This window comes from Lutra lutra, chromosome 2 (genome assembly GCF_902655055.1).
Source record: "Lutra lutra chromosome 2, mLutLut1.2, whole genome shotgun sequence".
Classification (NCBI taxonomy): Eukaryota; Metazoa; Chordata; class Mammalia; order Carnivora; family Mustelidae; genus Lutra; species Lutra lutra.
In genome coordinates, this window is record NC_062279.1 from 175683260 (window position 1) to 175695866 (window position 12607).

Below are 12607 nucleotides of genomic sequence, written 5' to 3' on the forward strand. Positions count from 1 at the left end.
GCTTCTTCCAGCCTGCTGTCCATTCCATCAAGCATGTGTCTCATTTCGTTTATTAAGACCTTTATCTCTGCTATGTTATTCTTTATCTCTGTGTTAATGGTCTCACTGATATCTTCCCCTCTTTTCTCAAGTCTAGTATCTTTGTGATCATTGCTTTATTTTATTATTATCTTATTTTGGGGGTTCCATTTGTTTATGGATCTCCTGATTACTCTGCAGAAGAGTTAAGATGGGAGGGAGCTTCAGCATCACTACCTTCCCAGACAGCAACAGCTTCAAAGCATGTGCAAGATAGTGCAGTCACTGCTTCCTGGGAAGGTATGAACTGTGGGCTGTAAGTCCTGGCCTTGGGCAGTCAGGATAATGGAGCAACAACCACTTTCCTAAGCCTGAGTGAGGCAAGATGTACCAGTACAGATTGTGAAACAGGGTTCGGGATTTCTCCTCTCATAACTGAGAGACCAGAGGTCTGTACCCTTAGCCCACTCCTCCAGTGGATCAACGATCATCACCATTCTGGCTGCTTGGAAGGGTTTAACCAGAGTGACTCATGTAATGATTTATGCTGGAGCAGTTGGTGAGAGCTGTCTCCCTTTGCATTCTGTCTCCCAGCATAGCCTGGGGAAGATGGACCAAGCTTTGTGAGGGTGAGAGCCTGTCTCAGAACCTGGTCCCATGGGGTGAGTTCAGATGGGCAAGGAGGGAACAGTGGGCTGAGGAGAAGAGAAGGTGGGGATGCAACATCATTCCAAGACATTCTAGGCTTAACAGCCCACCTTAGCGAGACTCCCATATGAGCAAGAGGCTGAGGTAAGCCCACAGTTGGGCTCTCCAGGTCCATCCTGGCAGCAGGGTATGGGCCATTATAGCAAACCAGTGTTTTTCCCAAGAAGAACTTTGTAGAGCCACAAATTCCTAATTCTTCAGCTAGCTCTCTCCCATCTAAGTGTCTGGGCCTCCAGTTCCACAGTGGGATGGTTGGAGTGTGGCCACAGGGCAGAGTCCAGCCGGAACGGGTATGCACTGCTGCCTATGGCTCCTGAGAGGCAGAAGCTCGTTTGCATTTCCAGTTCCAGTTGAACTTCAGCAAATGGCTAAATATTCAGAAACAGGGCTTCCCTGACTTGGCACCATCATTCAGGAACTCGTGTCCCAGCCCAAGGCCACACCTACCACAGGACACTTTTAGGGCTTCAGGTGTATTGTGCTCCTGACACTCGGCCACACGATCTGCATGCCTGGTCTCAGTGAAAGTGGCCACATGTTCATACTTTCAGCAGCTGAAGAAAAGCTCACAGTCATACTTGATGCTCACATAGACAAGTGGCTCTAAGTGGTTCTGGAAAGCCTCACCAACCAAAGAAGTTGCAGAATGACATGGAGCCAGCAGGACCACAGGGCGACCACTGACTCAGAGAGATCGAAGGCCTGTGGCTGACGAATGCCTGGCCTGTGCTGGGGGCCCCAGCCCTCCTCTCAAGCATGATTAGTGCTTTAAATTCTCAATCAGAAGTGTTACTTACATCTGTTTCACTTAGATGTCCAGCTGTGACCTTGTCCTGTTCTTTCATTTGGAACAAATTCCTCTGTCTTCTCATTTTGTCTGTCTCTGTGTTAGGAAGGTCAGCTATGTCTCCTGTCCTTGAGGGTAATGGCTTTATGAAGAAAGAAAGCCCTGTAGTGCCCTGCAGTATAGTGTTCCCGGTTCTCCAGGGCCTGGCACTTCTTGGAGTGTCTCTAGTGTGTGCTCTGCTGTCGTGGCCTGGCCACTTGGTCCTTCAGCCCAGTCAACTGCAGAGGCTCTCTTTGTTTGTTGTGGGCAGTGTTTGGGCTCTGGACTGAATGTGTTGCATTTTAACTAAGTGTGCTCTGGTCTGCTTATGAAATAAGACAGGTCTCCACTGTTACCAGAACCGAGGCCTCACCAAAACTCCTGGGTCAGGAGATATGGTGTTGGCAGGGATATGGGCCAGTCTTCTGGGAAAGCCCACACTGAGCCTGAGGCAAGGGTGACTGGAAAGGACAGTTCTTCCACTGGGGGAGGGAGCAGGGTTTGTTCTAATCAAGTTAGGTTGTGAGTGTCAGCCCTGTGCTTATGCTGAGGGGCAGGGGAGGGAAATGATGGCAGCCAATTCCTTTGAGCAAAGAACCTCCCCACTCTGTGTTCCAGGCACTCTGCAGATCGCTGTTTCCACACCGTATGTCTGCGGGCTGTTTGCCTACCTTCCCTCCAAAAGCAGTCCCAATGTCCTCCAAGCTCTCCCCGATCCAAGCATGCTGACCTTTAAAACTCCAGGGTTTAAGCCCTGCTGGTTAGAAGAACTCACAAAACTCCCCTCTCACTTTTCAAGTGCATTCCTATGGGGATTCATCTTTCCTGTGTGTTCTCTGTGGTAGTGTATCTCTCGCTGGAGACCCCGGATCTCTCCCCACTGCAGTTGCACAACCTATTTCTCTTCCAAGCTGAGTCTCCACACTTCCTACATTCTTCAGTGTGGCCTTTTCTCTACCTTGAGTTGTGGAGTTTTTCTGCCAGTCTTCAGATCAAGTTCTGGGGTATTTAGGATGACTTGATAGTTATTAAGTTGTATGCATAGGACATGGTGAGCCTAGGATCCTCCTACTCTGCCGCCATCTTCCAAAAACTTGTGTAGGTCTGGGTTTAAAAAGGGTTCATGTGATTAGGTCAGGTCCACCCCGATAATAGGCATAGCTTAAGGTTAACTAATTTGAGACCTTAATTACATCTGCAAAATTCCCTTTCCCGGGTGTCTTATTTTCCTGGGCTGCACGATAAATTATCCCAAACCTGGTGACTTGTAACAAGAGAAATTTATTTTCTCACAGTTTTGGAGACCAAAAGTCCAAATGTCAAGGTGTTGGCAGGTTGGTTGGCTTCTGGAGCCTCTGAGGGAGAATCTGCTTTATGCCTCTCTCCCAGCTTCTGGTGTTGTTAGCCATCTTTGGTGTCCTTGGCTTGTAGCTGTGTCACTCTTTGTCTCCATCTTCACATGGCCCTCTTCCCCTGTGTATCTCTGTATCTGCCATACTTATAGGAACACCAATATTGAATTTAGGGTCTACTCCACTCCAGTATCACCTCATCTTAACTAATGATATCTGCAAAGACCCCATTTCCCAAATAAGGTCACATTCTGGGTTTTGGGTCAGCATAAAATTTTGGAGGAACACTATTTAACCCCTAACAGTCCACTGTGGCTCCCTAAAATTGATGTCTGTCTCATGCATGAAATAAATCCAACTCCCCCCAATATCCTCAAGTCCTCACCCATTCCAGGATCAACTCTAAATCCCAAATCTCATTTAAATATCAACTCCACAGATTCCAAATGTGATCATCTAAGTTAGGTATGTGTGAGACTGGGTATTAATTTATTATTTGAAGAAATGGCCTATAAGCTAGGGTTTAGAAATAATTTTGTTATGTGGGGACAATTTCTATAAGGTAACTTGACCAATCTTAATTAGGATTATTATTACCATTAGGAAAGACAGTATATATAGCTAAGATATATCACATATATCAAATACTTACTGGATATTTATTATATACCAGTCACTCTTGTAGGTGCTAGAAATATATTATAAATTAAGACTGACGGGGCGCCTGGGTGGCTCAGTGGGTTAAGCCGCTGCCTTCGGCTCAGGTCATGATCTCGGGGTCCTGGGATCGAGTCCCATGTCGGGCTCTCTGCTCAGCAGGGTACCTGCTTCCCTCTCTCTCTCTCTCTCTCTGCCTGCCTCTCCGTCTACTTGTGATCTCTCTCTGTCAAATAAATAAATAAAATCTTTCAAAAAAAAAAATTAAGACTGACAAAATCTCAACCTTCATATTTATATTATGGAACTAAATATGTTCTAAATTGGTAAGTAATCATTATTTTCAGAGAGTATTCTTTATCTTATGTGAATAAATTTTTTTTGATGATTTCTATTTGTGCAGAGCACATATATGAATAGGCCTCAGAAATGGAACTTATAGGTTATAAGGTCAGTGAGAGGAATGACTGGCTCTCTTGCCTTTAGAACCTACATGGCTATTATATTTCCGTTTAGTTCAACATAAACATTTATTAAGAAGCACCATTTGCGTCACTCTTTGGCATGTCATTTGAGGTCATGTGTGTCTGCCTGTATCCTAAGTGACCTCTACATCCCCTTATTCAGCTTATGTCCCAGCCACATAGAAATACTTGCTGTACCCTGAACACATTTTTTAAAATTATTTTTTAAATTTAATTTAAAATGTAATTTGAAATAAATTTAAATTAATTTAAATTAAATTATATTAAATTACATACAGTGCAATACTGGTTTCTGGAGTAGAATTCAGCAATTCATCACTTACATACAACATTCAGGGCCAATCATAACAAGTGCCCTCCTTAATACCCATGGGCTAGATGAGTGCATCTAGCCCATCCCCCACCACCTCCCTCCATCAACCCTCAGTTTGTTCTCTATTGTTGAGTCTCTTATTTTTTCTCTCCTTTTTTCTCCCTTCCCATATGTTCATCTATTTTCTTTCTTAAATTTCACATACGAGTGAGATCGTACAGTATTTGTCTTTCTCTGACTTATTTCACTTAGTATAATACCCTCTAGCTCCATCCATGTCCTTGCATATGGCAAGACTTCATTCTTTTTGATGGCTGAGTAATATTCCATCACGTACATAAACCATTTTCTTTTCCCATTCATGTCAATGGACGTTTGGGCTCTCTCCATAGTCTGGCTGTTGCTGATAACACTGTTATAAACATCAGGGTGCATGTATCCCTTCGAATTTGTACTTTTGTATTCTTTGGGTAAATATCTAGTAGTGCAATTGCTGGATCGGAGGGTGTGAACACACCTTTTTATGACATACTTGTGCTTTTGTTCATGTTCTTCTTTCTGCCTAGAAAGTTTATGTTGTTGGAAACTTACTCATTCTTCAAGACACAGCACCAATGCTACTTCTGCACAGTCTTCATATCTGCTATCCCATGGCCAGAGTTAATTGTACCTTATTCTATATTCCTACATAATTTGGCTCAGCATTCTTATTGGGTCTTCTTTATATTATCATAAACTGATTAGTTTCTCCAACTACACTGTGAACTATTTAAGAGAATTAATATTTTATGTGCACATATTTGCACATAGTAGGCAAATAGTGAATGAATAAATATACATTTAAAATGGTTTTAAATCACTAAATTCTATACCCAAAACTAATATTACACTGTTAACTAACTGGAATTTAAATAAAGACTTGGGGGAAAAAAAAAACGGTGCTAAATTTCAAAATACACAAAAATTATTTTTTTTATTATTATTATTTTTTAAGATTTTATTTATTTATTTGACAGAGAGAAATCACAAGCAGGCAGAGAGGCAGGCAGAGAGAGAGGAGGAAGCAGGCTCCCCGCTGAGCAGAAAGCCCGATTCGGGGCTTGAACCCAGGACCTGGGATCATGACCTGAGCCGAAGGCAGCAGCTTAACCCACTGAGCCACCCAGGCGCCCCAAAATACACAAAAATTATTAACAAGAGTTCCTGATACCTTAATTTATATGGAAAAATGTTCATTGCTTTTATTAGTTATATTTTAATTATAAAAGCATGGGAATATAAGAATTATTATTTATGAGTGAACCATTTACTATTGAATGAAATTAAATAGTAAATAGTAAATATAAAAATACAAAAACCAAAATGTTATTTTACACATAATAGTGATTAGAAATTGTGTTTCTGGCACAAAATCTTTTCTTCATTATCCATTTTCTTGAGTACTATGTAATCCATTATACTCAAAAAGTGGTTGGGAAGAATAATATAGTTAAAATGATAGGCCATTTTTATATTGTAATTGTGCCAAAAGTAATCAAAAGAAGACAGTCATATTCCTTGTATTTTGACAACATGTGAAAGTAAAGGATTTTTTTCTATTATACCTTTGTCATTACTATCCATGTTTACCTGTTTTGATAATGGAAGTCTTTTTGTTACCATATTAGCAACCTGGAAAGAAGTTTTTGATTTGCGGGAAGGTTGATATTCTTGGCATAGCTGTTCAAAGACTGAAGCCTTGGGAAACAAAATAATGAACTAACATGAAATATTAGAGCTTGTAATTTATAATATTGTTCTGCTTTGGCATTTTATTCTTATTTGGAACTTTTGTTTACATGATTAGATTATGATTAGAAAACATAATAGAAGAAAACTGTTGCTATTTACAGTCTCTCAATTGGCAGATGAGCCATTCTAACCATTTCCTGTTTGTTCACATCTATTGCAGGCTTAGTCCTCCTGTCCTTCCACTGTGCTCCTTAAAGGAAATACAACTGTCTACTGATAAATTTTTCAGAATGGAACCATCTGGAATTACCAACGGTTGTTTTCTTTCTGTTCTAACAAGGGAGGTAAGGGGGAAGAACTCCAGTCCATGTCATATGTTGGAATTAAGAAACAACAAACCTTATAAAGAAGAACCTAGGTACTTTGTGAACATTTTGTAATGGTGAGGCTTATGAATACCCACCATTTGCATCGACATGGATGGGACTGTGAGGAGATTGTGCTGAGTGAAATACGACAAGCAGAGAAAGACATTTATCATATGGCTTCACTCGAATGTGGAACATGAGGAATAGCACAGAGGACCACAGGGGAAGGGAGGGAAAACTGAATGGGAAGAAATCAGAGAGGGAGACAAACCATGAGAGACTCTGGACTTCGGGAAACAAATGAGGGGAACAGAGGGAAAGGTGGTGGGGTGATGGGGTAAGTGGGTGATGGGCATTAAGGAGGGCACGTGTTGTGATGAGCACTGGGTGTTATAAGCAACTAATAAATTGTTGAACACGACATCAAAAACTAATGATGTGCTATATGCTGGCTAATGAAAATAATAAAAAAATTAAATAGCTAAAAGACAGGAGAAAGAGTTACTACTATGTGGCACAAATCCCTATTTTTTTTTTTAAAGTGTATTTATTTATTTATTTAGTAAACTCCACACCTAACATGGAGCTCGAACCCATGACCCTGAGAGCAAGAGTTGCATACTCTTCTGACTTAGACAGCCAGGCACCCCCAAATCCCTATTTTTTTTAATCTTTTTTTTTTTAATTTATTTTCAGCATAACAATATTCATTGTTTTTTGTACCACACCCAGTGCTCCATGCAATCCGTGTCCTCTCCAATACCTACCACCTGGTTCCCCCAACCTCCCACCCCCAAATACCTATTTTTATCTTTCTATTCCTCCTGAGCTTTCCTCCCTTGCCTGCTCTCCACCCCCACTTTCTAGGCACTTTGCCAACATCTAGTTCCTCTTAGCTCACATGGAAGAAATAAGTTCTAGAATTTCCTTTTTTCTATCAGATTTACAAATGGGGAACTTTACCAGAAAAGTCATTTGCTGAGGTTAATGGGATGTATTCAGGACTAAGGCCTAAAGACCATTTCTTTTATAGTAATAAAGGTACTCGATTATTTTTCCTGAAACTGAAACATTTGTGGTGTACACAGCAACAGTTAGCTCCGCCATTTAGTAACTGCTTCTTTTAATTGCAGCGGGACCCATCGGAAACAGTGTCTGTGAAAGACGTTTTGGCCCGCGCTGCAGCAAAGGGTCTGCTGGATGGAATTGAGTTGGGTAAATCTTCAAAACGGGAGAAGAAGAAGAAAAAATCAAAAATATCACTGCCGAAAGCTCCCACCAATGACAATAACAGCATCCAAATGAAAATCACGGAGTTCCTGAATCGAGAAACTAATGTAAATGCTAATCGGTCAGAGATACTAACAACAAAAACATCTCTTCCACAGAAAAATGCAACTTCAGGGGGCTCCTCCTTGCAGGTCAGAAAACCCAGCAAGCCTGCCACCAACCCCTTAGTGCCTATGTTTATGAAGAACACAGCTCACCCCAGACCACACGAAAGGCAGACAAACTTCCTAAGACCTCGCCCAGAAGGCAGAGTGATTGCACTGAAACCTATAGAGATTGTTTTGCCTCCAGTAATGTTGCCATTTTCAAGTCCCCAGGGGATCAAATCTCAGATACCAACTCAACATTTTTACTATCATTGGGTTGCACCCAAGACTGGTTACTTTCCCTCACCAGCAATAACCAGAAGAGGGGAAAAGCCTAAGGAAAACTCACCTTCCTCCCTACTCAGGCATCCTCGACCATGGCTTTGACTGTCTGGATTTTTTTTCAGGGGTCAAGAGCAGTTGATTTTTTTTTTTGGAAGTCTGATATTTCTCTGAAGGTTAGATAACCCTACACAAGATACTCACCCTTTGGGTCACTTAGTGTCTTCTACATGTGATAGTACCTTCAAGAGAATGAAGACAAGTGAGAAACAATAATGTAGGCGATTCAACAAAAAGCCGAAGTCCTGTATTTCAACAGCTCAGTGCTGATCTGTTCTAGAACGTCCAGCTGCAGACCCAGGACCAGCTGTTAGAACTTGTCTCCCTCTTGCTAACTTTTAGTTGGGACTCGGGACACCATTTTAAGAGGAAGTGGCAACAATTTTTTCCTGAAGGGAAACACGGCCTTATAACAGACTCGAGGCGGCTTGTGAAGAAAGCGCAGAGAGGGAAAAGACGCCGGCCCCTCGCACTGACTTTAGCTTGCTTTTCGGTATCTGTTCAGTTGTGGTTTGACATTTTCAATTACTATGGAGGTCGATTTTTTTCCTGAAGTATCAAAATATTCTTAAACACAGGATGGCACGAGTTTTTGTGATGTGACTGAGACTGAGTCGGAGTGCGAAGAGCGGGAGGTTCTGAAGTTCCTGGTGTGGGTAGTTCAGCTCCTTGCTCGTTATTACCAGAGCGAGAAGTTTCTCGTCGGGGGAGCTGCCAGGATCCCGAGCAGATGGAACATTGCCCACTATCCCTGCTGACCGCACCAGATACGGTTGTAAAAAAGGGACTGTACACAGGCTGCCATCTAAGTAGTAGTAATTCTGAGGAAGAGGCAAACCTGCTGAATACAAGTGACACTGGTTACTGAAGAAATCCATAAAAATGTCTGATTCTGTTCCAAGATCAGGTGAAACGGTAAAATCTACAAGTCATTCCGAATGGTACATGGTAATCACACTTTGGTAAATCATTTCTGATGCGCAATTAAAATACATTGTAGCGCTATGTTAACTATATTAAAAGTCAACTCACCTTGAATGTATTATCAATTGCCTACCAAGAATTGGTATGATTATCATTTCTGGGTCTATTGATTCTTTTTTCATCATGGAAACAGAAATTGTTTGACATTGAATCAAATAAGTTACAAGTATGAAAATATTGTTTAAAAATGTTCATAAACACATTAAGTTTGAATATAAAGTTCTATTTTCAGAATCCAGTTGTGTTGAACAGTGTTATGTAAATTCCTAAATTTTCAATTCAGGTGGCATGATTTCACGAGAACATTGTCCTCTTCAAGATGAATTTTTAGGCATATTTTGGATCTAATATTCGAGTCTTTCTCACTTGAAGTGAGGATAAACAAAATGGTGAATTTCATTTTAGTAGGAATAGAACTTTATCTTTGCTGGAAATTCACATTTATCAGAATGTGTCAGTGAAGAAAGGAAACAAGCTTTTATATCCTTGAACTTCTATTTTAAATCCCCAAAGAATTCTCTAGCTAATTATGACTCTCAAAAAGTGCAAATGTTTTAAATGCCCAGCTTAATTTACTGATTTCAAAAATTAAAAACGATAGAGGGGAGCTTAGGTGGCTCAGTGGGTTAAGCCGCTGCCTTCGGCTCAGGTCATGATCTCAGGTCCCTGGGATCGAGTCCCGCGTCGGGCTCTCTGCTCAGGAGGGAACCTGCTTCCCTCTCTCTCCCTCCCTCTCTCTGCCTGCCTCTCCATCTACTTGTGATCTCTGTCAAATAAATAAATAAAATCTTTAAAAAAAAAACAAAAAACCAAAAAACCGATAGAGCTCTTTGTTTCAAAAATAAGGTTTTTCAGCGTACTCCCTGCTGTCTGGCTCTGAGCGCTCCAGGCCTCGAGACACTCGATAGACGAGCACAGCTGAATTGAACTTAGTTGGGTCAACGGCTGGTATTTTATTGCTGGTATTTTATTCCTGGAATCGCTTATCCCTCCTGCCCTCTTCTTCTGCCCCAGGCTGAAAAGCATCCCATTGTCCAAAATTAGCAGGTCTGAGATATTTACTTTTCTGAGATGTTATAAAAACTCTCACTGTGGAGGAATAGTTCAGGATATTTTTCTGATAAGCTTGTGATTCACATCGTTATCACAACTTAAGCCCCTTATTTTCGGTATCTCATAGCACGCATCTTGTCACCGTACTTCTCTTTAGAAATATATGGAGATTTTGAAAGATTCATTAAGCCTGTAGTGTTCTTCTTCGAGGGTCTTCTAAGAAGGACGTGATCAATCAAGTACTTTTGTAAACAAAGGAAAAAGACTTTGGACAAACATGCAAGAAGAATATTGATTACACTCGTATTTCCCATTCTTGAACTTCTTAAGGTGCTGCGAAAATCTAAAATAATGAACTTACTGGTAGATTTCCAATAGCAAATTTGATCTGAAATTACTTACCACTAATACCCGAAACCGAAATGAAATTTTGTTCCTTCAGAGTAACTGCCTTTGATGGAGTAAGAAACTGGGATGAGGCAGTGGGTGGGGGCAGTGATGCAAGATGAACCCCCAAAATGGGTACACACTCTAAATTCCACTTATCTTCGTTATGTCTGACAGTTAAACTAGCCCAGATCTAACTGGCTTTTCTGGTCACCTTGATTTTGGATTTCGTGCCTGTACAACTTTATTCTTCGTCCTCTTTAAAAAAAAAAATTTTTTTTTCATTAGAGCGAGCAAGTGCGTGCACAACCAGGGGGAACAGGAGAGGGAGAAAGGGAGCCCAGTGCAGGGCTGGATCCCAGAACCCCAGAATCATGAGCTGAGCCAAAGGCAGCCATCTTGAATGTATTATCGACTTAACGACTGAGCCACCCAGATGGCCCTGTTTTTCATTCTTTGACGTCAGGTTCTTAAAAGGAACGAAAGCCGGACTACCTTCATATGAGGACTGCTTGCACAAGTCTTGAGTTGGTGACTAAGGACACCAGCTGTCCTTCCTGATCACCAGATAAGGGCAGTGTGATAAATTCTCCAAAATTTAAAGCTGCTTTCTAGTTCATACCAGGTGACAAGCTGCAGTAACAATCTTCAGAGCAGAATCATTACCAAAATGATTTGTAATTTGAGGTAAGAATCATCTGAAGAGAAAACGACTAGCGTGGAGACACTACACTTGCATTTCCACTCCTGGGGCTACAGGACTGAGAGGTCAGAGAAACGAGCCAGACATTTTGTGCAGCTAAGTTTATTCTCACAACATAGTACATTAAAATGTGTAAAAGTGGTCGACAGCAAACGGGGCAGAAAGCAAAAGCAAATGTTCTTTCGGGATAAACAAGCCGCTTTGGATGGCAGGGAGTGCTGTCACGGATAAACCGCGAGCGCAATCTTCTCTCGGAAGCTGAAGTAAATTAAACTGCATTTTCCTGGCTGTGTAACACACATGGCAGCTGTGTATTAGGTTAAGGAAGCCTGGCAAACTAGAGAGCTAATGGTTTTACGAGTCAGATTGTGCTAGAATCGGTTGGGGATAGGTTTTTCATGTTGTTTGTGAAATCTTGAATTTGTGTTGCGATGCTTAAGGAAACGAGAGTGTCCTACAAGAAAAAGAGGAAAGATTTCGGGTTTTCTAGTAAGTGACCTTGTGTAGAATTGTCTTGCCAATCTCCGTCATAAAATCAGAGTGGATTTTTTAAAAAGTAGCTGTGCCAACAGTTTATCACGAAGAACTGACTTGAATGGAAATGGGTCTATTGTCCCTTCATGCAATCAGACAGACACAAACAGAAAACAAGGATCCTAAGTAGCTAGGGGTGATCTTTTATCCGGGTGGAAACAAAGGGCTTGTGGACATGTGTCTTCCAGGTGAGATCACATGGGCTGTGAAGGATATAAAAACAAAGCACCAAGCGGTGCTTTTCGATTTGCAAAGTAAAGTTTTTGCCACAGGCGTGTCGGCTGTTCCCCTTGATGCCGCCAAGGAGCACAGAGATGAGGTGGCAAGTCTGCGTCTATCTAGCTGCTTTTAAAAAATAAAAGGACCTTTAAGCATTTTTGCCATTTCTTCTACATATTCCAATAAAAATGTGACTACAAATCATTACAAAACCACCTCTGAGGCGATGTAGAGTTCACTGAGATTACTCAGGCCTGGATACGCTGGGAGAGAGTATCCGGTAAAGAGAATACATTAACACAATAATGCAGTATATTTCAGTAAAAATAGAATAAATAAAATAAAAATATTTCAAGCCGTATTTAACAGGTTAGTTAAAACAATGGTAGGACGGACGGGGCCTAGCGGACACGGCCGCCGGTTTACCGCGTCGCAGGTCGACAGAAGATGCATAGATAACTCCCGTGTCACCACAGCGTCGGGGGTGGGGGGGACACCGCACCCTCTCACGGAGAAACACACGCACACCGTCACACGTACTTTTTGGCCAT

The 12607-nt window shown here is 41.5% G+C and overlaps 1 protein-coding gene across 3 annotated transcripts in view; it reads left to right on the forward strand.

Annotated features, from left to right (window-relative positions):
* Positions 1–9749, forward strand: part of NSUN7 (NOP2/Sun RNA methyltransferase family member 7) — a 54466-nt gene extending 44717 nt beyond the window's left edge. For all 3 annotated transcript variants that reach the window (XM_047719176.1, XM_047719177.1, XM_047719178.1), the window contains 2 exons: positions 6311–6434; positions 7592–9749. In XM_047719176.1, coding sequence (XP_047575132.1) covers positions 6311–6434; positions 7592–8221 — 754 coding nt within the window. In that variant the 3' untranslated portion in view covers positions 8222–9749. The remainder of the gene's footprint in view (positions 1–6310; positions 6435–7591) is intronic.
* Positions 9750–12607: the final 2858 nt, after the last annotated feature.